Source organism: Dipodomys ordii, unplaced genomic scaffold (assembly GCF_000151885.1).
Source record: "Dipodomys ordii isolate 6190 unplaced genomic scaffold, Dord_2.0 Scaffold163, whole genome shotgun sequence".
Classification (NCBI taxonomy): Eukaryota; Metazoa; Chordata; class Mammalia; order Rodentia; family Heteromyidae; genus Dipodomys; species Dipodomys ordii.
In genome coordinates this window covers 429,037-456,582 of record NW_012267379.1, presented here as the reverse complement: position 1 = coordinate 456,582, position 27,546 = coordinate 429,037, and the positions used below count along the sequence as shown (strand labels likewise).

At 55.7% G+C, this 27,546-nt stretch overlaps 2 protein-coding genes across 2 annotated transcripts in view; one reads left to right on the top strand and one right to left on the bottom strand.

Annotated features, from left to right (window-relative positions):
- The window catches only part of Foxk2 (forkhead box K2), a 48,290-nt gene extending 26,641 nt beyond the window's left edge, over positions 1–21,649 (top strand). Inside the window, exons 5-11 of the mRNA XM_013033086.1 lie at positions 3,341–3,534; positions 3,988–4,163; positions 6,448–6,744; positions 7,206–7,415; positions 10,394–11,472; positions 18,272–18,276; positions 21,639–21,649. Coding sequence (XP_012888540.1) covers positions 3,341–3,534; positions 3,988–4,163; positions 6,448–6,744; positions 7,206–7,415; positions 10,394–10,587 — 1,071 coding nt within the window. The 3' untranslated portion in view covers positions 10,588–11,472; positions 18,272–18,276; positions 21,639–21,649. The remainder of the gene's footprint in view (positions 1–3,340; positions 3,535–3,987; positions 4,164–6,447; positions 6,745–7,205; positions 7,416–10,393; positions 11,473–18,271; positions 18,277–21,638) is intronic.
- Positions 15,985–27,074, bottom strand: Wdr45b (WD repeat domain 45B). Its single transcript, XM_013033141.1, has 9 exons — positions 26,707–27,074; positions 24,556–24,657; positions 21,600–21,687; positions 21,245–21,339; positions 20,320–20,510; positions 19,019–19,104; positions 17,871–17,972; positions 17,174–17,295; positions 15,985–16,971 (listed from the first exon to the last, which is right to left on the bottom strand). The coding sequence occupies exons 1-9, from the start codon at positions 26,762–26,764 to the stop codon at positions 16,865–16,867; spliced, it is 951 nt and encodes a 316-aa protein (XP_012888595.1). The 5' UTR covers positions 26,765–27,074; the 3' UTR covers positions 15,985–16,864.
- Between the last annotated feature and the right edge of the window lie 472 nt (positions 27,075–27,546).

Genomic DNA, 27,546 nt, shown 5'->3' with positions numbered 1-27,546 from the left:
GCTTTTTTCTTTTTTTGCTTATGTGGTGCTGAGGAATCGAACCCAGGACCTCATGCATGCAAGGCAAGTGCTCTACCACTGAGCCACCTTCCCAGCCCCTATATTTGACATTTTAAAGTACTTTAATCTTTGAGTCAAATTGATATTTGAAAAAGCCTATTATCATAGTTCAAGAGTAGACGCCTGATAATTAGATAAATCTGATAAATTAGATAAATAACTTGATAAATTTGGTCAGTTGTAGGGCTTGAACTCAGGGCCTGGGCACTGTCCCGAGCTCTTTTGCTGAAGACTAGTACTCTACCACTTCCCAGTTTTGTGGTGATTAACTGGAGATGAGAGTCTCGTGAGCTGGCACTGGTGGCTCACGCCTGTAATCCTAGCTACTCAGGAGGCTGAAGTCTGAGGATTGCAAGTTCAAAGCCTGCCCTGGCAGGAAAGTCCATGAGACTCTTTTCTCCAATGAACTACCGAAAACCAGAAGTGGAGCTATGGACGAACAGTGGTAGATAGAGCGCTAACCTTGAGGAGAAGAGCTCAGGGACAGTGTCCATGCCCTGAGTTCAAGCCCCACAACCGACAAGAAAAAAATCTCAGACTTTTCTATTCTGGCTGGCTCTAACCACCATCCTCAGATCTCAGCCTCTTGAACAGCTAGGATTACAGGTGTGAGCCACCAGTGTTTGACTGGAGACCAGTATTTTTAATTTAATTTTAATTTTTTGCCAGTCCTGGGGCTTGAACTCAGGGCCTGGCACTGTCCCTGAGCTTCTTTTACTCGGGGCTAGCAGCTCTGTCCACAGCACCACTTCAGACCTTTTCTGTGTCTGTGGTACTGAGGAATTGGACCCAGGGCTTCATGCATGCTAGGCAAGCACTCTACCACTAAGCCACGTTCCCAGCCTTGGAGGCCAGTATTTTTTTTTTTTTTTTGGTCGGTCGTGGGGCTTGAACTCTGGGCTTGGGCGCTGTCCCTCAGCTCTTCAGCTCAAGGCGAGCGCTCTACCACTTGAGCTACAGCGCCACTTCCGGTTTTCTGGTGGTTTATTGGAGCTAGGAGTCTCACGGTCTCTCCTGCCCGGGCTGGCTTTGAACCGCGATCCTCAGATCTCAGCCTCCTGAGTAGCTAGGATTACAGGCGTGAGCCACCAGCGCCCGGCTCTGTTGTATGTTTGTATAAAGTGAATCAGAAAGTAAGAAAAAGGTTAGCATTATTAAAATAATAGCCCAATTGAAACATTCCATTTATACTGTTCATAATACTTTCAAAGGACATAAAATAAAACTCTGTGGAGTATCTGCACATCACTTTGGACTAAATCAATTTTGTGAAGTTGATTTAACTTTTTTTTTTTTTTTTTTTTGGTCGGTCATGGGGCTTGAACTCTGGGCCTGGGCGCTGTCCCTGCGCTCTTCAGCTCAAGGCGAGTTTTCAAGCGCTTGAGCCACAGCACCACTTCCGGTTTTCTAGTGGTTTATTGGAGATAAGTCTCACGGGGTTTCCTGCCCAGGCTGGCTTTGAACCGTAATCCTCAGATCTCAGCCTCCTGAGTAGCTAGGATGACAGGGGTGAGCCACCAGCGCTGGGCTGACATTTCTTAATGTTTCTCATGTACAGCTTATACATGTGTGCATGTGTGTGCTGATCCTGAGGTTTAAACCTGGGACCTGGGTACCATCCCTGAGCTTCTTTGCTTAAGACTAGGCTCTTGAGCCACGGCTCCATTTTCAGCTTTTTGCTGGTTAATTGGAGGTAAGGGTCTCATGGACTTTGCTGCCTGGCTGGCTCTGAACCCCAACCCACAGATCTCAGTCTCCTGAGTATCTAGGATCACAGGTGTGAGCCACTGGAGCCAAGCAATAGTGTAGAGTTTTTTTTAGCATGCTGGGCTTTGACTGCAGCCTGACTTTTGTGGTCGCGTGTGGCCTCCATTGTGAAGCATCAAGCTCTGGGCTCTAGCAGACTTTGGAGTTTTGAATCTCCCTGTCCCTCCACTCCTGAATAATCTGGCCAAAGTACATCTTCTCCACCTTTGGGGACCAAGAGCAGTCACGTTTATGTATTATTGGTTATTGGAGCGTCTCAAGTCACAACGGATATTCTTGTTGATAAATAAGTCCCCAAGTTGGACAGCAGCCAGGCCCATCCTCTGGGTCCCCATGATGTAACTCAGGTCCACCGGCCACAGAGGCCACTCTGTACCCCATGCCCCAGCCCCAGGCCCCAACCCCAGCCCCAGCCCCCAGCCGTGGCTTGTCGGCACTGGGACAGCCCAGGCTGCTCTGTAAAGCAGTCTGACTCTGCATTTGACTTCCTTGCTGCCTTTGACAGTTCAGGATTTCAGGACATGGCTGGCAGCTCTACATGAAGGCCGGTTACAGCTGGCTATCGGTGGCTCATTGCCTGTAGGCTGCTATTCAGGACCTGGCCAACAGGATCACTGAGGCCAGTCCAGGCAAGACTTTTGTGAGACGCCACTCAGCCAGCCACTGGGCATGGTGGCACGTGTGCAAACAGGAGGATGGAGGTTCAGGCTCATGAGACCCTGAGTTACTTCAGCAAGAAAGAGGTGAAGCAGAAACCCCAGATCAAACTCTAGTACTGCAAAATAAGTAAGTAAGTGATGGTGTGTGGCCTGGCCTGGAAAACCTGGAGTGGACTTTCCAAGTAGAATATTGGAGTGGGAGTTGAAATTGACTCTCTGCTTCACATTTTAGAGCCGTGAGGATCAAATAAGAAACTAAATAAATGTACTTTGCAAACAGACCAGAGCATCTGTTACTGGTACCGGTCACAGTTCTTAGCCTTCGCTATCTACTTCATGCTCGCTGCTCGCTCTCTCTTTGTGCTGGTTCTGGGTCCTGCTGTGTAGTCAGTCCGGCCTGGCCTCTGGCCCCGCCACTCAGTGCTGGGCGTACAGGTGTGCACCACTGCCCCTTCCTCTCTTCCTCTCCAGGGTGGGGTCTGGGCAGCTGGGTCTCAGTCTCCACCTGGCAAGGTTGATGAGGGCAGCCCATCATAGGCACCTTGTTTTCTGGTTGAAAGGAGATTAAGGTTGGAAATGACATTTTCTGTGTTGTGCAGATTCATTACTTCCTCCCTCTCTCTCTTTCTCTCTCTCTCACGCATGCACACACACGCACGCACGCACGAGCCTACCTGCTGTGGGATTCACTCGAGCTGGCTGCCAGCTGAAGGCGTAAAACCCAGTGTTCACCAAGGAGCGCCGCGCTCAGTCCTGCAGACACTGAGGTTTCTGCTTTTCAGCGCACTAAAATGGGCACATTTTGATTTCTCAGCCCAGCCTTACATGAATTCTATGTATTTTATGTCCCATAGAATTCCATCCGCCACAATCTGTCCCTGAATCGCTACTTCATCAAAGTGCCACGATCCCAGGAAGAGCCGGGCAAGGGCTCCTTCTGGAGGATAGACCCTGCCTCCGAGAGCAAGCTGGTGGAGCAGGCCTTCCGGAAGCGGCGGCCCCGGGGCGTGCCCTGCTTCAGAACCCCTCTGGGGCCACTGTCCTCTCGGTAAGCAGGCCCCGGGGCTGGTAAGCACCAGTTCCTAGCAGAAACCAAGGACCCCAGTACCTTCTGGTGGATGTTGGTGATTTGGAAAACGATGTGGGCTACCTCGTGCCTGCCGATTCCTTGACTGCTGAGACGGCACATGAGCCGTTCTTCAGGGCTTCCTTTTCGCTGCTTAAACTCAAGATCGTTTTTAATGTGCCTGATTTCTAAAAACTGTATCACCAATACGCTGCTTTTCCCAAAAGAGGACCTGGGCTTGGCATTGACCCCAGGCCCCCGCCAGCTCGCGCTCTGCAGATTCCTGCAGGCCTGGGGCTGAGTGTGAGGCCCAGCCCACGGGCCGACTGGTCATATCCAGGAGGCTCCAGGTGTGGGCCCAGGACAAGGGACACTTGACACTTGCTGGGGCGAGTGCGTCACTGTAAAACCCACTGTCTTCTTTTGGTGGCCCAGGAGTGCACCGGCCTCCCCCAACCACGCAGGAGTGCTGTCTGCTCATTCCAGTGGCGCCCAGACCCCTGAGAGCCTGTCCAGGGAAGGCTCGCCGGCCCCCTTGGAGCCTGAGCCCAGCGGCACACAGCCCAAACTCGCAGTCATCCAGGAGGCACGGTTCGCTCAGAGCGCACCAGGTAAGATGCAGCAGGAGAGGCAGCGAGGCTGGGGCTGAGGCCCCGGTGCACAGCCCCGCCCCACACCTGCTGCGTGGCGCAGGGTGCCAAGGGATCCGCCCGAGACTTTGGAGAACCAGCAGGAGCACGAGTGTGCTATTTCATAACCAGCAGGAGCACGAGTGTGCTATTTCATAACCAGCAGGAGCACGAGTGTGCTATTTCATAACCAGCAGGAGCACGAGTGTGCTATTTCATAACCAGCAGGAGCACGAGTGTGCTATTTCATACCAGCAGGAGCACGAGTGTGCTATTTCATAACCAGCAGGAGCACGAGTGTGCTATTTCATAACCAGCAGGAGCACGAGTGTGCTATTTCATAACCGCAGAAAAGGAATCCACTTAATGAATAGGCAGACCAAGCCAGTGGCTCACACCTGTCATCCCAGCTACTCAGGAGGCTGAGACCTGAGGGTCACGGTTTGAAACCAGCTTAGGCAAAAAGTCCGTGAGGCTCTCTTCTCCAATTAACCACGAGGAACCAGTAGAACTGCTAGCCTTGAGCAAAAAAAGGGAAGATATCCAAAACTAAGTTCGAACCACAGGACTGGCATCAAAAAAACAAAACCTTTACCCTGGAGATTTTTATTTTTTTTTTTTGGTCCGGTCGTGGGGCCTGAACTCTGGGCCTGGGCGCTGTCCCTCAGCTCTTCAGCTCAAGGCGAGCGCTCTACCACTTGAGCCACAGCGCCACTTCCGGCTTTTTTCTTTTTGCTTATGTGGTGCAGAGGAATCAAACCCAGGGTCTCATGCATGCAAGGCAAGCGCTCTACCACTGAGCCACCTTCCCAGCCCCACCCTGGAGACTGTTTGTATTGTTACTGTGAAGGTGTGTGCTGGGAGCTGCATGAAGCTGGGCAGAGCTGTGTCTCCCCTCCCCTCCCATTCCTTCCCTCCCGTCTCCGCCCACAGCTGCACAGCTCCTCTTCCAGTGTCTAGGGAGTGCCACTGTGCATTTGTTCACCCTTTGTCTCTCCATTTTTGTGCTCCCTTCACCTTCCCAAAGACATGTAGATGAACAAATGAGACAAAAGTAAAAGAAAACAAATAGCAAAAGAAAAATATCTCGTCTCCATTTCCTGGAGTTCATCTTGATAAGTATTAAGGTATTATTGTGCATCATCAGATGCCATAGACCTTGGGCTTTTATGTTTCTCTCCAAAGAGTGTCCTCCTTTGATCTCTGTATAATTTATCATGTCCCCATGGGTTTTACATCTAGTTCCCGTGTATGAAAGAAACCATGAGCCATTTATCTCTCTGAGCTTGGCTTTCCTCACTTGACGTGATTTTTTGCTAAGTCCATTTCCAGAGGATTTTTAAAATATAATTTTATTGTTATTAAGGATTTGTATAGCTGGATGCCAGTGGCTCACGCCTGTAATCCTAGCTACTCAGGAGGCTGAGATCTGAGGATTGCAGTTTGAAGCCAGTCTGGGTAGAAAAGTCCCAGTGAGACTCTTTATCTCCAAGTGGCACTGTGGCTATAAGTGGTAGAGCGCTGGCCTTGAGCAGAAGAGCTCAGGGACAGTCCCCAGGCTCCACGACTAACAACAACAAAAAGCTAAGGGAGCCAAAAGAGAGTGTGAGTGTGTGTGTGTGTGTGTTAGATGAATGTTCCCGGGCCAGCTAGTCTGGTGTCACTGAGCGTCGGTGGTTATTGGAGCTCTGGTGCCCTCCCAGGCCTCCCACGCACGCATTGCTGGGAGCCTGTGTTCCTGCCGTCCTAAGGCCAAAGGGCAGGGGCGGCGTGATGACTGCCACTCCTGTCAGGGCTGTCTTTAGTAGTTTTACAAAGGGTTTCCAGTCGCCCTGTCTGTGGAAGCGCACAGCGTGTCTTGGTCGGTGTCCCCACCCCCGGCCTCCCCCCCTCCCCCTCCCCCTCCCCCCAGCCCCTTTGCTTCCTCCCAGCCCGCCGGGCTGATGTCTCTGTTACTTTAGTCGAAGCCTCAAGCCACCAAGGACAGGGTGTTGGGACAGCCACAGATGGCTGCGTGCGGGGTTCCCTTCCACTAGACGTGGGCCTTGTGTGGACATCTCGTGAGGAGGGAGCCCTGGGAGGGCGCTGTGTTCGTAGAGAAGAGGTGTAGGAATTAATAACTTGAGATACTAACCTTTCTCTTAGTATTCGTCACCATAAGGCAAAACAGGGCCCCGTCCTGAGGTTCCCGGCCGGCCTCCCTGGCCAGGCTTGGTGTGGGGAAGGAGGGGGTGCACGCCTCAGCCCTTCCCCGCTCTCCTGCCAGGCTCACCTCTTTCCAGTCAGCCCGTCTTAATCACCGTCCAGCGGCAGCTGCCCCCAGCCATGAAGCCCGTCGCCTACGCCGTCGCCGCCCCGGTGACCACCTCTGCCTCACAGCCGCCCGTGGTGCAAACCGTCCACCTCGTCCACCAGATACCAGCCGTGTCGGTCGCCAGCGTGGCCGCGCTGGCCCCGGCAAACACCTACACTGTCGCCGGCCAGGCCGTGGTCACCCAGGCGGCAGTCTTGGCCCCTCCGAAGGCAGAGCCGCAAGAGAATGGCGACCACAGAGAGGTCAGAGGTGAGCGAGGCGGAGGCGGAGGGGTGTCTTTTTAGGGTACTCTCTCTCCTGCTTCGCTGCTGGGGATGGGACCGTCCAGGCGCTGCACATTCTAGGACTCCAGTCTTCTGTGTCGACTGGTCTGAGACATTCTACAGCCAGTCTTAAAACCAGGCAGTACTCTTTGTTGTCGGTTGTGGGGCTTGAACTCAGGGCCTGGGCGCTGTCCCCGAGGTTTTTTGTCCGAGGCTCGGGCTCTATGACTTGGAGCCTCAGTGCCACTTCCGGTTGTCTGGCACTCGGTTGGCAGTGAGTCTCACGGGCTTTCCTGGCCCGGCTGGCCCCTCGCCGTGGTCCTCAGTCTCTAGGATGGCAGGCAGGAGCCGTTTGCCCCCGGCTCGGGTGATGGTCTTGTTGTTTTACGGTGTGAGGTCTATCGGCTTTCCTCTAACCCTAGTGGTGTTGTCTCTCTTGGGTTTCAGTGAAGGTAGAGCCTGTTCCTGCAGTTGGCCACGCCGCGCTGGGCGCCACTGGCCGCATCCTCCAGGCGTCGCCAGGCCCCCCCGTGCAGACGGTCACCATTGTGCAGCAAGCGCCTCTGGGCCAGCACCAGCTCCCGATCAAGACGGTCACGCAGAACGGGACCCACGTGGTGCCCATCCCCCCCGCCGTGCACAGCCAGGTGAACAGCGGTAAGGACTCCGCCTCGCTGAGCGCCCGGCCAGACCTGCTCTGTGGCAGGGGCTGCCTCCCGCTCCTGGCCCCCTGGGGGGGCGCGTGTCCCTGAGCCTCGTGTTCAACACTAGTGCTCTACCGCGTGAGCCACACAGCTCCACCGTGGGCTTTTGGGGTTAATCAGAGATAAGTGTCTCACAGGTTTTTCTGCCTAGGCTGGTATCAAATTGCGATCCTCAGATCTCAGCCTCCTGAGTAGCTAGGATGACAGGTGTGGATGGCTTTGTGTTTCTACGTTGCAGGCCGAGGGACTGGAAGAGAGTTGGCAGCCAGGGCTCCCGCTAGACTAGCACACACACTATCTGGAAAGAGAAGAGGCGAGCGCAGACGCATCTTTGGTGGGTGGTGAACGGCCCTTTGTCTGATGGCCCTGCTCTTCACATAGGGCGGCTGTTGATGTTTGCAAGTTTTCGAACTTTGAAGAGAAGACAGTGGAAGTAGAGAATGCTGCTCTGAAAGCCCTTTCAAGTTCAGACAGGAAGCAGTGTGGGATTCTGGGCCGCCTTGCTTACATCAGGCACCTAGCCGTGGTTAAATCCTCTCCAGGCCCCCGTGGCTCACACCTGTCATCCTAGCCACTCAGGAGGCTGAGATCTGAGGATCACATTTTGAAGCCAGCCCAGGCAGGAAAGCCCATAACTCTTAATTCCAATAAACGACTCAGAAAAAGCCAGAAGTGGTGCAGTGGCTCAAGTGGTAGAGCGCTAGGCCTTGAGCACAGAGAAGCCAAGGGACAGATCAAGCTCCAGGTCCAGAAAAAAATAAAAAGGAAGTCCTGAAGGGCTGTGGAGCCCGCCGGGTTGAGCAGTGGTGGTGCTGGCTGGCTGTGGAGCCCTCCGGGTTGAGCAGTGGTGGTGCTGGCTGTGGAGCCCGCCAGGTTGAGCAGTGGTGGTGGTGCTGGCTGGCTGTGGAGCCCGCCGGGTTGAGCAGTGGTGGTGGTGCTGGCTGGCTTGCCCCCAAGCGGCTGGGTTTCAGCGTGTGCCACTGTGTCTACCTGCATTTCGTTGCCTGCCCTGCACGTCTCCTCTCTCTAGCTAGGACGCAGGGTACAGCGGGGAGTGCTGAGGGCCCTGTCTCGGGGCACACGCCTCTGTGGGTGGTGACCGGTCCATTTCCTCCATTCACGGAAGGTGCTGACTTTTGCCAACTCGGATGATGGCTGGTTTGTCTTCCCTTTAGTGTAGCTGTGATGGGGTCCTTCACCAGGACCAGGTACGCACACCTTCTGGGCAGGACCCGCTGGTCTCGCAGATGGGCTGCTCAGTGTGCTGTGACGGTGACTTGCGCCTGTCCTTGACGCTCTGGTCTGTTTTCTCAGTCCGGCTGGCTGTGGGCTTGCTTGACAGTGGCCTTGTGGAACGAGCCAGGAGTTCCTTCCTTTTTGGGGGAGATGTGGAGGACTACGCTGAGCGTGCGTGGGGCGTGGAGCCTCTGCTCTGTTTTCCAGTTCTGCAGAAGAACCGACCTGGGTAGACTCGCCACAGACAGCCAGCCGGTCTTGACCTAGTTTCTGGTTAGGTATTCCATCCCTCGTGTTCTCGCCGGTCAGTCTGTTGTGAGATGAGGTCTTGCGCTGCAGGGGCCCGGCAGCCACAGCCCACAGGGCCATGCCGCCCTCTCCACCTCCGCCCTTTGCTTGGCAGCGCTGATCTCTGCTGTTTCTTGCAGCTGTTTAAAATCTGCCAGATGAGCCTACAGGCTCTTCCCCCTTGTGCTGCATTTTGGGGAGTTTGCAACTTGTCTTTACCTTGGCGCCCCTGGCTGCTGGGTGTCAGAAAGGAGCCTGGAAGGGCGGCGGCCTCGGCACCGCCCCCCGAGGGCCGGCCAGGCCAGCTCTGACTGCAGCCCACCGGCTGCCTCCGTGGCCCGATACATGGAGCCTCCAGCCCGGCGGCCTGCTTTCCAGCTGGGCACACCTGGCTGACCAGCAACATGGCTCCACCCCCCCGCCCCACGCCCGCTGCCAGGCCGTCCACACCCGTGCCCGCTGCCAGGCCGTCCACACCCGTGCCCGCTGCCAGGCCGTCCACACCTGTGCCCGTGCCCGCTGCCAGGCCGTCCACACCCGTGCCCGCTGCCAGGCCGTCCACACCCGTGCTCGTGCCCGCTGCCAGGCCGTCCACACCCGTGCCCGTGCCTGCTGCCAGGCCGTCCACACCCGTGCCCGCTGCCAGGGCATCCGCCTGCAAGGCTGCACCTTGTCACTCCTGCCCCGCCCCGCCACTCGCACCACACTGATGAGCGAGCGCCTGCACTCGCCCTGCCTCGTTTCCCTAGGGAAATCCGGCACTGGTGGTCTCCGTGGGCCCGGGGTCCTCCTTCACTGTGCCCCGCTGGGCATCCTGGTCCTGCCTCAGCCCAACGCCTGCCACCTTGGACCTGGCTTCCTCCTTAGCTGTGTGTGTGTGTGTGCGTGCCCGCGTGTGTGTGCATGCATGTTGCCGTGCTGACATCGGCCTGCAGGACTTGGTGACCGCTGTCCTGGGTCTTTTTTTTGGGGGGGGGGGTTCCGGTCGTGGGGCCTGATCCCTGGGCCTGGGCGCTGTCCATCAGCTCTTCAGCTCAAGGCTAGCACTCTACCACTTGAGCCACAGCGCCACTTCTGGCTTTTTTCTTTTTGCTTATGTGGTGCTGAGGAATCGAACCCAGGGCCTCAGGCATGCAAGGCAAGCGCTCTACCACTTAGCCACCTTCCCAGGTGTGTTCAGGTCACAGTGACAGCGAGCAGGCACCACAGGAGTGTGGCACCCAGGAGCTCCATTCTGCTGCGGCCGGGCGCCCTGCCCCCCGACCCTGAGCTGGCTCGTGGCTCTGAGGGTGGCGGGGCCGAAGCCCCGCTGTGGGTGTGTGCCGGTCAGGAAGCCGTGTTCCCGGGCCGGGCTCTGGGGCCGAGTGGGTCCTGCGGGGGTTCTGACCTGCTGCCTCTCCTCCGCAGCTGCTAGCCCCCTACACATGCTGGCCACCCACGCCTCCGCGTCGGCCTCCCTGCCCACCAAGCGCCAAAACGGCGACGAGGCAGAGCAGCCGGAGCTGAAGCGGATCAAGGCCGAGGACGGGGAGCGCATCGTCATCGCCCTGAGTGTCGACGCCCCTCCGGTGGCCGTGCGGGAGAAGGGGCTCCAGAACTAGCACTGAGCGCTGCTCACGCGGACGTCAACTCTGGTGCCAAAAGGAGAGAGCGGCGCCGCCCGTGCAAAGGAAGGGCCCTGCGGTTGGACTTCACTTCCCAGCACTGAAAACACAAACCCAGGTGGCCTTAAAACTCCCTTCCATGGACCAAGTCACACGGGAGCCAGTGCGCAGCGGCCCCCGGCTTGAGCTGGTGTTCCCGCAGAGCGCCCGCTGGGCCGCCGCTTGTGAGCTCAGCTTTTCAGGACGCACAACAAGGACCGGCCTTTGGGCCCAAGCCTCCTGTGGGGTGGAGGCCGGCCAGCGCCTGAGTGAGCGGATCTTGCAGACTGGGCTCACCAAGGGATGGGCCAGAGCCAGCCACCCCCCTCCCGGAGACAAGACAGTGTTTTGTTGTTCACGTGGAATTAGAATATTTTGAGGTGTACTTTCTTTACACAGTAATGGGGGTCTTTGACATTTCACACCACTCCATTTCTACTCTGGAAATTTTGGAATCACAGAACCTTTCACGTGGGTTAATTTGGGGACAGCAGCGACACCATTCTGTTTGTTTCTGTGGTTTGTTTTCAGCTGGTGGGATGGTCTATCTGTCCTGTGCTCCTCCGGGACACTTGCACGTCCCTCCCCCTGTCAGAACGGGGGGCAGTGCGCGCGGGTGACCAGGACACACCCCGCCCTGCCGCCCACCTCCTCGCCGCCTCCTTGTCCGTTCCTGCGCGTTGACTGTCCCTGGTATCATTTCCTACTCTTAAGTAAAGCAGTCTCCTAAGTGTTGTGTATGCCCAAAACAACAGACCCTCCCTTCTTTCCTTCCTTCCTTCCGTCCTTCCATCCTTCCTTCCTTGGAAAACAGATCGAGTATGTACCCTAGGAACCCATGCTGTGTGTGGCCGGGACGCAGGGCCTGCGGTTCCTGTGAGCACCCTCCAGGCTGGGCTCCCGTCCCGGGGCGCCCTGCCCTCCAAATCTGCCTCCACAGAGGCTCCCTTCTCTCCTTAAGTCCTGAGACCCAGAGGGAAGGAGACGGGCGGGCAGGGCAGACAGGCTGCAGCCTTGTTCTTTAATGTCATCATCATAACATTATTTATTTAAATGTAGTTATTTTGGTATTTAATTTTTTTTAAAGAGAGGGGGAAGAAACCCTGTATTTTCCTGGTGGAATGAAATGGCTCAGAATGGTATATTTAGGCAATTTTAAAACATTATTTACATAAAGACCAAATACAAGTCTGTTCTAGTATTGCGTGTCGCGTCACGGTATGGAGCTGTCTTGTTACTGCAGATGATGCGTATTAAAATTATGAATTACTGCACACTAGATGGATTTTATAACTCAGTCACTTGACAAATAAAGTGAGAAATCATGAGTGAGACCGTGTGTCCACTGAAGTCTGCCTTCAGACCAGAGCCACTGTCGGGCACAGGCTGCGGTCTGCTTCCCGCACCTCCCAGCACCTTGGGGTGCGTTTAATCCTTACGAGTCCTGTGTGCCGTGCGCGTCTGCCGGTCTCCACGAACACTGGCGAGGATGGGCTGCCCCAGGACGCAGGTAGCGCCTTCCTGCATAGCATGGCCGCCGGCCACTGACGGCAGACTGGGGCTCTGGAGTTGTCGTCTGCTAACTAACGCTTGGCGTGAGAGGCGAGGACAGCTGCCTCCCGGTGGCCCTCGGTCTCAGGGCCGCCCTCACGGCACGGCATCCACACCTGTCCCCTCAGGGCTGTGCCAGAGGACAGGAAGCCAGCTCTGTGCCCAGGCGGTCTCCAGGTTTTCAGGCCCTGCGTGGGAACTCGGAGTTGGTCCTGCCCCAGATGGGTCTCGCTCTTGTCCTGGGCAGGTGGGCAGCCTAACGTCAGCGGGTCACACTCAAGGTGGTCCTGAGCTCCTTCCAGAACCAGAACCTTAATCAGCAGCCAGCCCCAAACACCAGCACAAAGGGAAGTGCCGCCTGTGTCCCCAGGACACAAAGCGGGTGGCTGACGGGGCAGCGGGCCGCAGCCCACCCCACGTCCTCGGCCGGCTCCTCCACGCGCCAGGGTCGGGCCGAGGCTGTGGCCACCAGCACGCGGGGCTTTCTGTGGGGTGTGGCAAGGGACAGCTTCCCTGTTCTAGACAGATGGTGGCCTGTGTGCAAAGATTGGAAATTTTTTTTAAGTACCAAGTTCCTGAAATGTAATAAAGTATTTTTTATTCATTTTAATGGAATAGAGTATCGTCATTTTGGTGAACTTCTGCTTTTCTTCTTGGCCTGTGCCCGTCTGAGCACGCAGAGCCTTACCCGGAGTCTGGCTTGCTGGACTGGGGCAGCAGCGGGTACCCTGCCCGCCAGGTGATGCAGAAATTTTAACAGGTTCTCTGCTATTTCATCTGTATACTTGATCCAGCCGAAGGGTCAAAACACTACAGACGGAACAGCTTCCGAAGCGGTACTTGGGTGTTGAGGTTCAAACGGCCCACGTCCCGTTTGCTGTGCACGAGGCCGGCCAGCACGGGCCTGCCGAGCGAAGTTGGCACCAAGAACTCCCCACTTCCCCCTTGGAGTCCACTGGATTCAAGTAGAATGGACAAGGCAGGGGGCCGTCCTCGAAGATGAGCTGAGGTGGCACAGGCTTCCGGTCGGACCCTCAAGGGCACTGGAGGAAGGTCTGGGCACCCAGAGCTCTGCTGGTGGGGAGGGGGAAGCCCTGTCCACAGCCTCTGCAGGCAGCAGCATGGTGAGTGCAGGGGGCAGCTCTGGGAGAGAAACCACAGCATATGATTGCTTAGATGTCACCGCACTGAGAGCTAGCTCCCAGTGGGTTTCTGTGGGCACCAGCCATCTTGCTGCATTCATGTCCACAGAACACAGCCAGGATTTAAGGGTGTCTGTGTGCGTGTGCGCGTGTGCACCTGTGGTCACCGACCTGCAGAAGCCCTGGGGCCACTCTGGTGACAAGCAGCTGTTGACTGAAGCCACTGCCCTGCCCTGCGGCACTGCCCCGCAGGTGGCCTCCTGGAGATGGGGGTGAACGTGGCCTTCCAGAAGCACTTCCTTACATTGGTGGTGCCCTGGGGAAGCAGCTCCCACGGCAGGGGCCAGGCCACTGTGGCACCCAGTTCTTTTTTTTTCCCTTCAACTCTGGCCCCAAGCTGGAAAACCTGGGTTCTTGTTAGCCAACAGCGAAGAGTTCCTGGGGGATAGAGGAGAGATACCCGAAGCTGTGGCAACCCCCAGGTTACCAAGCCACCAGGTGAAACTGACCGAGCGCTACTTGCATCAGGGCTGTCCAGCTTTGAAACAGGCTGGGTAAAGCCTTCATGAGAGGGCTGTGACCAGCACGTACCACAAAGGTGTGCAGTGTGTGACTAGCCAGAATCCCTGTCCACGGGGAGGACAGACCAGAGTCCACTGCGGCTTTGTTCCAAAATTGAAGTACCAGAGAAACGTTCGTTATACCTGTGCTCATGACGCAAGGCACGTGTTCTTGAAGTGACCCAAAAGTTCCAGCACTTAAAGGCACTTGGTAGCAACAGTAAAGTGTTAAGTATGTATGCCACTGGCTCCCAGCAAAGGAAGTTGGTATAAAAACGATTTAGGGGCCAGACATGGTGGCCCAGAGTGGCACATATCTGTGATACAATCCAGGGCAAGACTGTTAAGTTCAAAGCCAGCTAAAGCTACATTGTGAGATCCTGTCTCAAAAAACATTTTTCATTGCTATTGTACATGCTTTGTCAGTGTATTTTTAAACTTTTAGATATACAGAGGAGTAGCTATTCAACAGACCAGTTTGTGAATACAGTGCTGTGGCACCTGCCTGTCATCCTAGCTACTTAGGAGACTGAGATCTGAGGATCACAGTTCAAAGCCAGCCCGGGCAGGAGAGTCCTATGAGACAACTAGCTCCAATAAACCCTCAGGAAACCAGAAGCGGTCCTGTGGCTCACAGTGATAGAGCACTCACCTTGAGCAAAACCTCAGGGACAGCGCCCAGGCCCCGAGTTTAGCCCCACAACTGTCCGCACACCCTGCTCCCATCCCTCACCCCCCTCCCAGCGTGGAGCCTTCATTTCAGGTCTGTGCCCTTTAAAAGAACACAGAAAGCCTTGCCAATGCTCAAGAATCAGGTGTGAGGGCTGGGAAGGTAAGAGTGCTTGCCTTGTGTGCATGAGGCCCTGGGTTCGAGTCCTCAGCACCACGTAAGCAGAAAAAGCCAGAAGTGGCGCTGTAGCTCAAGTGGTAGAGTGCTAGCCTTGAGCTGAAGAGCTGAGGGACAGCGCCCAGGCCCAGAGTTCAGGCCCCACAATGAACAACAACAAAAATCAGATGTAAGATCCTTGGAATGGGTGCCTCAGCCTTCCAGCAAAAGGTAGCACGAGAACAGTGTCGGTGAGCAGGAAGCTGTGGCCCTGTGCTGCATGGCGGAGTCCACAGCAGTGCAGATGGGCAGCTGACACACCTCCAGCCATGGTGTCTGCACCCACCACACCCCGGTGGCCACAGCCACGTGGCCCGGGCAGCCCGCAGGTGTGGTGCTGCACAGTAAGGCCTGGGCATCCTGACCTGCCTGGCAGCACACCCAAAAGCAGTAGAGGAGGTCTGGTCGGGTCACTAAGTGTCACAGCCTGAAAAGGTTTGGAAAGGGCACTGACAGAAGACAACTGCTGGGCTTCTGCTGAATCCTAGCTACTTGGGAGGACTGGATTAAAGCTAACAGTTCAACCAATAAAAAGTTGGGCACAGTGGAATGCAAACAAAGGGGGCTGTAACTCAGGCCGGCCCAACTCTACATGAAAAGTAGACAAGAAGGGTGGAGGCGTGGCTCGAGGTAGAGCACCTGCCTATCAGATGCAAGGCTGGGGAAGGGGAGGGAGGGCTCTTCAGGAAAGAGGCGGTCCTAGGGAGGGGGAGAATCGTCATCCAGAGCCCTTGAGCCCCAACGTCGAGGTCCAGCTCCCAACAACAAAACCAGAGGACACGAAGGAGTCGGAGCGGGGGTCTTCACAGTGGGGAGGGCAGGCGATCACAGCCACCTTTGTCTTCAGGTCAGCCCAGCACATTTGCAAGCCGTGTACACGTCTCACGGCCAAGCCACTGCCCGTGGCAGAGCCCCTGCAGCCTGGGCACAGGGCGGCTCAACAGCTCTGCACCCGAGGGCAGGGCTGTAACTTGATACACTAAACCGCAAAAATGTGTAGAGTTGTGCAGGGCCTTGCTCCCTGCCCACCCCACAGGGAGCAGTTCTGTCTGAGCCCTGCTCTCCTACAGCCTTCCCCTCATTCTCAGGGGCCAGTCCAGCCAAGAGCACACAAGGCCGGGCACAGGCCGGACGTCCTGGACCCACATCCCGGCCCCTCAGCAGGAAAGGGGCACCTGGCTTCCCAGGCCCGGCTCTGCTTGCCTCTGGTACAGAGTACAACAAAATTAGTCACTTTTATTGAAAAGAACAGTACAAATAAGTGTGCAAAAATTAAGTTTCATGATTAAATACACATGGGGGCAACATGCATACTTGACACGGAATCCACACACAAAGCTGATTACATCACAGTGAAGACACCGGGGAACTCGACGTCGGGTGGAGTTTAAATGTCTGCAACACGAACTCAAAACTAAAACCGGGCTTCCTGGAAAGGACTCAAGACAATTAATGCACAGCTCGGTGGCACCACCACGCAGGTCCTGTACCCACACCAGTGCCGCCACGTCTCCTGCTCCAGGGTAGTGTACAGTTTTCCTCCAGATGCCAGGGGGAGGGGGCAGCGGCTGCCACCGTTCCCAGTGACAGGCAGATGGCAGTGGGCACTGCAGGGCAGGCCCCCAAACTACCCACCGCCTTCTCCGACCCGACTTGGCCCCTGTCTGTACCGGAAAACTCCCTTTGAACCCAGTCTAACCAGGAGAGCCAGCCCGGTCGGTCGAGGACCAGGCCTCGTGGGGCGCCACGCTGGGCGCAGGCGCTCTCAACGGCCGGCTGCGTCTCTGTGCAGCAGCCCAGGCTGCACAGGCTGACGTGCCCACCTGCACGTCACCGGGGGCTCGGGGGCAATGATGGAACTGCTGCAGACACAAGCTTCTGCCATCACGGCTGCTCTGGGCAGGCAGGAGGGAGCAGCGGGACCACGAACGCCAACGCCAGAGCTGAATGACAGGGCAGCGTCTGCGGAGCTGGGACGGTGATCCTCTTTAATGTGGGAGCCGTAAGCCCGGCTCTGGAAGGACAGCCACGCACGGCCTCAGGACGCGGTCCCAGGAGTCCGCGGGCACCCCGAGCGCGGCCGCGGCCACAGGGCATCACAGCCTGTCGTCCGTCATCTCCAGGAACTGTGCACACACATCCCGCGCACACTCGCCCTTGGGACTGAACAGGAACTTGTAGTAGCTGCCATCGGCGCAGATCGCTGGGACAGAGGGGAGAGCATGTCACCACGGCCCTCTTCCACGAAGTTAAGAGCACCCAGGTCTCCCCACGCTATGCAAGCAAACGGCCTCCAGGACCTGAGCACAGGGCAGCCCGACGCACACCGGTCCAGTAAGGGGGCGCGTCTCCTGGGAAGGCGGCAGGGCAGAAGCTCGCCCCCCTCCCCCCAGGGGACCACTCACCAATGACTGCATTGGGCTCCGTTCCAAAGGCACAGATGCACGGAGAGCCGGAGGGGACCTGGAACTTGGAGAAACTCCACTTGGAGCTGAAGTACTTGGGAAGGAAGCTGGCTGACGCCAGGCTGTGGGGACACGAAGAGGGGTGGGGCTTACCAAGTCAGACAGACACTTCAACTCAGAGACCACCCCAAACACCAAGGCTTTAAACTTGATGCTTTTAGTTCTATTTAATTTTTTTTTCTTTTTTTCTTTTTGTTGGTCGTGGGGCTTGAACTCTGGGCCTGGGCGCTGCCTCTCAGCTCTTCAGCTCAAGGCGAGCACTCTACCACTTGAGCCACAGCGCCACTTTGATTTTTCTGATCGTTTACTGGAGGTAAGAGTCTCACGGTCTTTCCTGCCCAGGCTGGCTTTGAACCACAATCCTCAGATCTCAGACTCCTGAGAAGTTAGGATTACAGGTGTGAGCCACTGGCGCCCGGCTAAAAAAGCTTTTATTACTTACATAAAACCTCAAAGTCCTTAGAAATGTTTTTTAAATGAGATCGTGGTTAGTGTGCCCAGTTCCAGGAAATGTCTCTCCACCAGCATTCCAGAAAAAACTGCTGTGGTGTTCCATAGCACCTGACAGCATTAGCGTGGGGTACCAGGCTCACAGCACCTGACAGCGCCGCCAGCCCGCAGCATTCCTGACACTTACCTTGACTGCTTATTCCTTTTTGGGTCTTCGGCTGCGAAGATGTGCACGGTGCCATGGTCACTGGACACGCAGATGAGCGACGCGTCCTGATTGAAGTTGATGCTGCCAAGGAGACAGAGACTCAGGCCTGGGCCGAGACCCGATGCTCAGGCCCGCGCCCAGGCCCGTGCCGAGACCCCACGCTCAGGCCCGCGCCCAGGCCCGCGCCCAGGCCCACGCCGAGACCCGACGTTCAGGCCCGCGCCGAGACCCGATGCTCAGGCCTGCGCTCAGGCCCGCGCCGAGACCCTATGCTCAGGCCCGCGCTCAGGCCCGCGCCGAGACCCGACACTCAGGCCCACGCCCAGGCCCGACACGCTGCCTTGCCAGCTGCGGAGGCCTCAGCACTCCAGCTTCAACAGCACAGGTTTTGGGTTTTTCTGTCACTGATGGGTCTTGAACTCGGGGCCTGGGCATTGCCCCTCAGCTCTTCAGCTCAAGGCTGGCACTCTACCACTTGAGCCACAGCACCACTTCCGGTTTTCTGGTGGCTTATTGGAGATAAGAGTCTCATGGACTTTCCTGCCAGGGCTGGCTTTGAACCTCGATCCTCAGATCTCAGCCTCAGGAGCAGCTAGGATTACAGGCCTGAGCCACCAGTGCCTAAGAACTCAGTTTTAAGGACCTGCTCTTTGATATCCAACATATTCTTCATGGTACAAAGAGAAGGAAAAGCCCAAGAGGCAAAGCATAGTCTCAGCTGTCTCCAGACACCCCAGGGTGCCACCTGGGCTGGGGGGGGGGGGGCTCGAGACCCCATGCCCACTGAGAGGCTCAGGCTGCCCCCAGGTGCCGGCGCTAGCCAGCAGAGCAGAGGACAGCCGAGCACGCTGCACCCAAGGACTTTGCAGACCCCCAGGGGCGGCCTGCCCGAGGGCCTGCTGGGATGCGACAATCAACAGGGGAGGTCCAAAATCTGCGTTAAAACCCAGGAAGAGTCAGACGCAGGAGGTGAGGGCACTGCGTGGTCTCAGGGCGCAGAGCGGCCACGCTGTGCATCTGAGTGTGTCCTCCATAACTAAAGGGGGAGTCAGTAACAATCAAGACCTGCCTGCTGCCACGTGAGCCTCTCACGGGCTGATCTCCAGGGCAGTCGCTGGCCCCCTTACCAGTAGATATTAGCTGCTTGAGATCCTCTTCGTAGCTCCTGGATTAAATGCCCTGATGAAGTATCAAATATTCTTATAAGGGTCCCCTTTGAAAAACAGCGAAGTGTTTCATTATCAACAACTGACATGTCACCGTTCCTGAAATATTCATGCATTCACAAACCCACCTGCCCAACCTCCCAAACTCCCACATGTCCCTGGTCTGCCGACGCAGCCACCCAGAGCACAGGGCAGGGGCCAGGACGGCTCAGGAGACCACACAGGAAGGCCTTCCGAGACCCCGGCAGCTGGCGCCCTGGCCAAGTCCCGAACAACCTCAGGCCCAGGCTGGTGCCCCGTTTCTCCAGTCTAGGAAATCTCACCTGAGTTACGATGAGGACACACGCAATCCTAGAGACAAAAGCAGCCTCCAGACACAGCGTGTCCAGTGGAGGGGCAAAAGTGCGGTTCACACCTCAGCCACGGCCCCAGCACCAGCCCACACGCCAGGGGCGGCAGAGCTGCCGGCACGCCCACACGCCAGGGCGGCAGACACGCTCGCGCAAGCTATCACCCCACCAAAGTGAGTGGCTTTCTACAGATACTAGACTTGCAATCTTAAAAAAGTTAAAGTAAAAAGCATAAACTGTCTTTGGAAATGTATAAAATCAGGCTAATGAAAGTAAAAACAAGTCATAGGTAAACCTTGTTAAAAGCAACTTTTTCATATCACGCAACCTGCAGGAAAATAGTGCCGTATTTTAAATGTAAGATGGTGGAAATTCAACCAGGAGCACACACGGAGACACACCACGCAGTTCTGAGTGGCTCAGAGCCTTCTGCCAAGAAGCCGCAGGGAGGACCTGGCTGTGAACTGCAGGGCTTCTTTCTTCTTGTGTTTGTTTTTATCTTAGTTTTTCTTTTTTTTTGTGGGGGGGGGGGTCCGGTCGTGGGGCCTGAACTCTGGGCCTGGGTGCTGTCCCTCAGCTCTTCAGCTCAAGGCTAGCGCTCTACCACTTGAGCCACAGCGCCACTTCCGGCTTTTTTCTTTTTGCTTATGGGGTGCTGAGGAATCGAACCCAGGGCCTCATGCATGCAAGGCAAGCGCTCTACCACTGAGCCACCTTCCCAGCCCATTTTTATCTTATTTTGAGGTAGGGTCTCACCGTATCGCCCAGGCTCCCAGACTGGCTATGAACTTGCCACCCTCCTGGCCCCGGCCTCCACTACTGGACTCACAGAAGCCCCCGCCAGGCTGTCTTAGCGCAAGCCTGGTCTGCGGTGGGAGCGGCCTGGGGCGGCCAGCTCCAACGGGGCCTCACCTTGTCGGACGCCGTTGCGATCCTAGTGCCCTGCAGGCTGAGAGCGATACAGCTGAGCACGCCCTCGTGTGCGGGGATGTCCACGGGCGGCTTTTCCGTACTGGCCAGGTCCACGAGCTGCACGTGGCCCGTGTGGGTGCCCGGGAAGGCCAGGAGGGAGTTGTTACTGTTGGGACACAGGACGCAGAGGCCTGGGGAGACAAATCCACCAGAGCTGACAATGGCAAGGCTTTTGAGCCTCACAACCCAAACATACTCTCTGTCCTCCAGTCCACAAGCAGAGTGGCAGCCGCAACCCAGAATCCCCAAGTCAAAGACACGCTGATGGGAAACGGTATGCTGGGAAATGGTATCGGGGACTCTTTCCGTGTAATTGCCAATTTACTGCTGCTGGGACTGCAATCAACGCTAAAAGGTAAACTACTCCACAGGCAAAAAACACAGCATAAAAACCCCTCAAACACTTAGAAATGAAGGCACAGGTGCACGTCACTAAGACTCCACCGGCCTTGTCCCTGGCCGTGCACCTAGCTCACTGTGCGAATGAAGTCAGAGCTAATCTTCAGCCGACAGCGGACAAAGCCAGGCACAAAAACTAAGACTGAAGGAAGCCAAAACTTGACCCTCACGCTCCTCAGCCCCTGTCCGGTAGCAGTGGGGTAAAGAGCTGTGATGGTAATGAACAAGCAAGTTAGGAAAGAGAAGAAACTGCAGGCACCTGTGGTGTGTGCAGGAGGACCTGCCCTGCGGGAGGGCGAGGCTGCGGGAGGGCCAGGCCGGGCGAGGGCCCCCGCGCACCACAGCGGCCGGGCCACCACAGCGGCCGGGCCGGGTGAGGGCCCCGCGCACCACAGCGGCCGGGCCGCGGCTGCCCCCACACCCCAGGATCAGGACCCGCGCCCAGAGCTCCCCCTCCAGCCCTCACCTTTAGGGTTGTAGCAGGTCTCAAAGACATGCAGCTGATGGGGGTTGTGTGTGAATGTGAACACCTTAATCATGGAGTCCAACACCACCACGATTCTGAAAAGAAAAATGGGTCGGTTTTCCCCCTTCAACGGGAAAGGCACGTTTTGTGACCTCTTGTCACCCTTGGAGACACGAAGGCCACCACTCACAGCCCGTCCTCCTCCTCCAGCACGGGCTCTCCACGCGGGCTGGGGGCGAGTGAGGCGGTGCTCTTCGGGCAGGCCCCGGGCAGGCAGAGCTCCCCAGGCTCCCCTGTGGACGCGTCATCCCCACGCCGCTCCTCCCCCCCAGAGCCGAGGAAGGCGCCGGCCCACCTGTCTCTCCGCAGCTTGACTGCCTTGACCTCCGTGGAGAACTCGATCTCGATGACAGTCTTCTTCTTCAGGTCGTCCCAGATCATCACTGAAATGCACAGGAGCACACTCACGCCCCGGACCACGGCGCGCCCCTGGTTATCCCCGGGAATGGCCAGGGCCGACGCTCACACCCTCCCTCAGGCGGCTGCTCCTGGTCTCCCTTTCCTCCCCGCTCGGCACACACAAACTGGCCAAGGTCTCAGGCCACCAGCCTGCCTTACGCACGGACCTGTGCGTCCTTAATCTGCTAGCCCATCTTTACCTGGTTAGCTCAAGCAAATAGTCCCCTTTCCCCTTCTACTGAGTCAAAAACAAGACGGACTGCAACACTCAATGGGCCAGAGCTAGAGACAATAGCTCTATTTAAAGGGCCATGCACAGTGGAGCAGGGCCCAGTCCCCAGGAGGCTAAAACAGGCAGAAGGCAAGTTCTAGGCCAGCTAGCTCTACTCCAGCGTAGAAGGTGAGTGTTGGTGAAATCAGAGGCAGGTATAACACCGGAAGCGTGGACTCTGGGAGACCGTGTGGTGGGGCAGGGCACCAAGGGAGCCCGGGGCCTGAGGCATGCCCCCCACCCTGGAGCACGCATCCCTACTCCATGTGTTGGGTTAACTGCAGGGCAGATCAGAGGTCTCCACACAGGCCGGCCAGACCTCCAGGTACACAGCCTCTTACACCCCTGTGTGTATATGTGTATACACACACACTCATTTATACATTTATATGGACACAAAAGCTCACGCTAACAAGTTTATCTTTTTTATCTTAATTTGCTTTTTTTTGTTGGTTATGGGGCTTGAACTCTGGGCCTGGGCGTGGTCCCTCAGCTCTTCAGCTCCAGGTGAGCACTCTACCACTTGAGCCACAGTGCCACTTCCAGTTTTCTAGTGGTTTATTGGAGATAAGTCTCACAGACTTTCCTGCCTGGGCTGGCTTTGAACCGTGATCCTCAGATCTCAGCCTCCTGAGTAGCTAAGATTACAGGCATGAGCCACCAGCGCACAGCTACAAGTTTATCTTTTTTGTTGGTGGGGGGGAGGCTTGAACTTGGGACCTGTTTGTGCTCAAGGACAGCACTCTACCACTTGGAGCCACGGTTCCACTTCTGGCTTTTTCTTATGAGTTTACTGGGAGGTTAAGAGTCTCAGAGACTTTACTGCCAGGGCCAGATCTCAGCCTCCTGAGTAGCTAGGATTACAGGCGTGAGCCATCAGTGCCCAGCAGAGTTTATCTTTATTGTTTTGATTTGTTTTTGACTTTTCATGTTTGTCTTAAATCTTATCTTTTTTTTTTTTGGGGGGGGGGGAGGTCCAGTCGTGGGGCCTGAACCTTTGGGCCTGGGCGCTGTCCCTCAGCTCTTCAGCTCAAGGCGAGCGCTCTACCACTTGAGCCACAGCGCCACTTCCGGCTTTTTTCTTTTTGCGTATGCAGTGCTGAGGAATTGAACCCAGGGCCTCAGGCATGCAAGGCAAGTGCTCTACCACTGAGCCACCTTCCCAGCCCTTAAATCTTACCTTCTTGCCCAGTCCTTTCTCACCCACATCCAATTATATTTTCTGTAGAACGACTTTCTGGCTTGAGACTGGAATTAGAACTCGGTACTAGATGCTTGCTTTCCCTCCAATCCTCACAACTACTCTCTTAGCCGGCAGCCAGCAAGCCTACGCGCCATTCATTCTTCAGTTTTTGTTTTTCACTTCCGCCTCCCCTGGCACCCTACCTGCGTCCCCTGTAGATGGAACTACGCTGGAGGAACTGCCACCACTGTCACCATGAGGAAATTTAAGTTTTGTGTGAGATTTTACAGGTGAGCGAGACTCGATAGTGAAAAACAGCTCCCCTGCCTGTGGACAGGGGCTAGCCACCTGCTGCTCACAATCTCCTCTCCTCCTTGGTGGTCAGACTGCTCCTGGTCCGAGTCAGTCATCAGCAGGATTGTGCCCCGCCGGGCCCTCTGCCCTCCCAGGGCGCCCGGCCGGTCTCGCTACACAGCTTTATGTGCCGGCACAGACAAGCATGCACCTAAGAGGCTGAACAACTACCTACAGGCCAAGCAGAAACTCACAATCCCCTCCCATTCACTGCTCCTGGTGGACACGACAACAAAAACAGAGGTGCCTGTCGGGCCAGCCCACAAACGCCACTGAGAATTCAGCCCGGGGCCCGGGTGTATGACCCAGGAGACACACGGAAATACATTTAACAGTGAAATCTGTTCATACTTCCCTTTCTACTCCCTTCCTTCCCTTCCGCTCCTCTCCCCCTACCAACCCACCCTGGAACCTGCCAACGCTGGCTGCCCAGCCAGTCCTCAGGGCGCCAGCGGCACTGCCACACAGATGCCCCAGCTCCTCACCCCCATGTGTTGCTTCTGCATATGCACTGCTTTTATACGGACGCTTCCCTAGTGCACACACAACGCCTCTCTCCCCTAGAACTTGAGACCTGCCTCCAGCCTACCCCACTACTCCCCTCCTTCCCAAGTAGGGGTGACATTTTCTGTGTGCTCTACCTCACTCGGTCTCTTCCTCGTTCAGGTAAGTGCTAGCTTAAGATACTTTGCAGGCAAGGGAGCCGCCTGGCAGCTCTCCACCATCTCAGCTACAACGCTCATGCATGCACGCACGCATACACACACACAGTGCTCACACCCAGAGCCTGCACGCTGCCGTGTCTTCCCATGAAGCTTTAGTCTGTGACATCTATGACAGCCAACCGCAGTTCAGCAAGCCCTCCGTTACCAAGAGAAGATGTCAGACGCTCCACATCCATTCAGTCAGACGCTCCTTTCCCCTCACCCTCTGCCCCAAGGCGACCAGAGGCTCCCACGTGGCCTGGGGCCACTGCAGAGAATGTGCCGGTAAGCTCAGAACTTGCCTCCGTGTGGCCAGGCTGGAAGGGCAGCACTACCTTACCTTTGTTGGGAGGGTATTTCGGCTTTTTCCCACCACCAACTAAAGCTAAATAGTTGCAGCGAAACAACATCTCCACATGGCCGACTCCTCCTTCCAGAAACTCTGAAATGAGTTTAAGAAAGCATGTCAATATGAAGACTGTAACATTACGCACCTCGCCCTTTAAACCGTCTAAGCTATTGTCTTCAGATAGTTTTACGACGGCAGGCATTTGGTGTCACACGTCCCTGTGTGCACGCAATGCATCCTGTTCAATCGCTCCCAGCACGCCACTCTTCTTTGTTGGTGCCAGTACGAGGCATCCATGCAGGGCCTGGGCGCTGTCCCTCAGCTCTACCACTTGAGCCACAGCACCACTTCTGGAATTCTGGTGGTTAACTGGAGGTGAGAGTCTCACAGACTTTCCTGCATGAGCTGGCTTTGAACCATGATCTTCGGATCTTAGCCTCCTGAGTAGCTAGGATTGCAGGTGTGAGCCACCAGTGCTTAAATGTTAAGCTAACTCTTATCACAAGACTATAAGAACAAGACAAAACAGTTTATAAAACCTATGGTGCTCTACAGTTTTGAGGTATATGCTGGATCACAGACTGCAATCCCTGTGCATAGGTAATGTGTAACAGTGAGACTGTGATCTGTGCTGGTGTGCACAGGGATGGCTGTAATCATCAGTCTGTGATCTGTGCTGGTTGGTGTGCACGGGGTGGGGTGTCATGATCAGACTGTGATCTGTGCTGGTTGGTGTGCACGGGGTGGGGTGTCATGATCAGAGTGACTGTGCTGGTGTGCATGGGGATGGCTGTAATGGTGAGACTGTGACCATGACAATGTGCACAGGGATAGCTGTAGATGGAACTGTGAACAGTGTTGTGATAAAGCTGGTGCACACGTAAGCTTGTGTGCAAGTGACAACCACTAATTATATGCTTTATTCCTTCCAACCCACCCCCCTCCTTTTTTTCTTGTTCTGTCGTGGGGCTTGGATTCAAGGCTTGGGAACTGTCCCTGAGCTTTTTACTCAAGGCTTACATTCTACCATTTTGAGCCACAACGCCACTTCTAGTTTTCTAGTAGCTAACTGGAGATAAGAGTCTCACAGACTTTTCTCAAGCTGGTGTGAACCTCCATCCTGAGATCTCAGCCTCCTAAGCTGCCAGGATTACAGGAGTGAGTCACAAGCACCTGGCCAACTTACTCATTTTTAGAGCAACTTTATACAAGAAGCATTGCTTATCGTCTTCAGTTTAACAAAAGTTGAGGCCCAGAGAATCTGAGGACCCTTCCCAGGATCACACAGCAGCCAGGTAAAGGGCAGAGCTGGTTGGCCCAGGGTAGGCTGCTTCTTCTGGGCTTCAGAAGTGTTTCTCAAAGTCTCTGCTGGAGGCACTCCCAACACCTGCTTCTTACAGACAAACAGCTCTAGAAACGTAACAACTCAAACTAGAGACAAATGGATATTGCTCATTCATCTGAGGTCTGTTCACTCAGCAGCAGCGCATGACCACCCCAGCAGAGACAAGAACTGCCAAACATGTAAGGAAAAGACAAACCAAACAATCCTGCACTCCAGAATTCTAGCACCCTTCTAAATGCTCATCTGTTCCCTGATAAAATAGGAAAAGTAATAGAATTATTTTATTTACCAGTGTACATGTTCTTTAAAATTTTATTTCATGGGGCTGGGAAGGTGGCTCAGTGGTAGAGTGCTTGCCTTGCATGCATGAGGCCCTGGGTTCGATTCCTCAGCACCACATAAGCAGAAAAGGCCAGAAGTGGCGCTGTGGCTCAAGTGGTAAAGCGCTCGCCTTGAGCTGAAGAGCTGAGGGACGGCGCCCGGGCCCAGAGTTCAGGCCCCACGACCGACAAAAAAAAAAAAAGAAAGAAAAAGAACTGGCAAGGAGTGAAGATTCGGGAGAAGACTGGAGAGACACCAGACACTCTTCTCCCTCAGCACAGAGCCGGCAGGTGGAGCCCTAGTCCAGTCCACCGTGAGAGTCTTGTGGACTTTTCTGCCTGGGATGCTTTGTTTTTGAGCCGTGATCCTCAGATCTCAGCCTCCTAAGGAGGGTTACAGACATAGAGCCACCTCCTGGCCAGCTCTAGACTCTGGGACTGGACGGTGAGATGCAGAAAATGGCCATCACTGCTTACCTTGTTTCTCTTTCTCCTTGAGTGGATCGGTGTTATAGACTCGGAATCCATTCTCCATCCCACACGCAAAGCACCCTAATTCACAGAGTATGGAGAGAGACAAGTTACTGGGCAAAAGCAAGGTCCAAAGAAACCGACACGGACTACAAGCCCTTTGCAGACAGATGCCACTGCACTCCAGCTACTTTGCTTCAGACATGCTATTTGGCAAGTTGTGGGTCCTCAAGACACGTTCCAACTGCTCGGCATGCAGGCTAAGATTTCCCCCTGCCACTGAACTCCAGTGAAAGGTTCTGAGCTCCTCAGAGCCACTGTCACTGGGCACTCCCCGAACACCCAGGAGTGTCGCAGCAGGTACCGCAACAGGCCATTCAACAAGAAAATACACGCCCGCGCCGGGCGCTGGCGGCTCACGCCTGTCATCCTAACTCCTCAGGAGGCTGAGATCTGAGGATAGAGGTTCAAAGCCAGCCCGGGCAGGAAAGACTGTGAGACTCCTATCTCCAATAAACCACCAGAAAACCGGAAGTGGCGCTGTACCTAAGTAGTAGAGCGCTCACCTTGAGCTGAAGAGCTGAGAGATAGCGCCAAGGCCCAGGGTTCAAGCCTCACGACCGACAAAAAAAAAAAAAGGAAGAAAATACATGCCCGATGGAGGACAGGCAAAAAGCAGGTGACCGTGGCCCATAGAACAGGCCAGCCCAGGGGACAGACAGGGTGCTGGGAGAGAGGGCCACCCTAGGACCCTGGGATGGGGAAGGTGGGAAAGGGACCTCACGCCTCACACACACAGGTGGTCATGTGGTGAGTGTGACCCAGGGCACTGCCTCCAGTTCACAC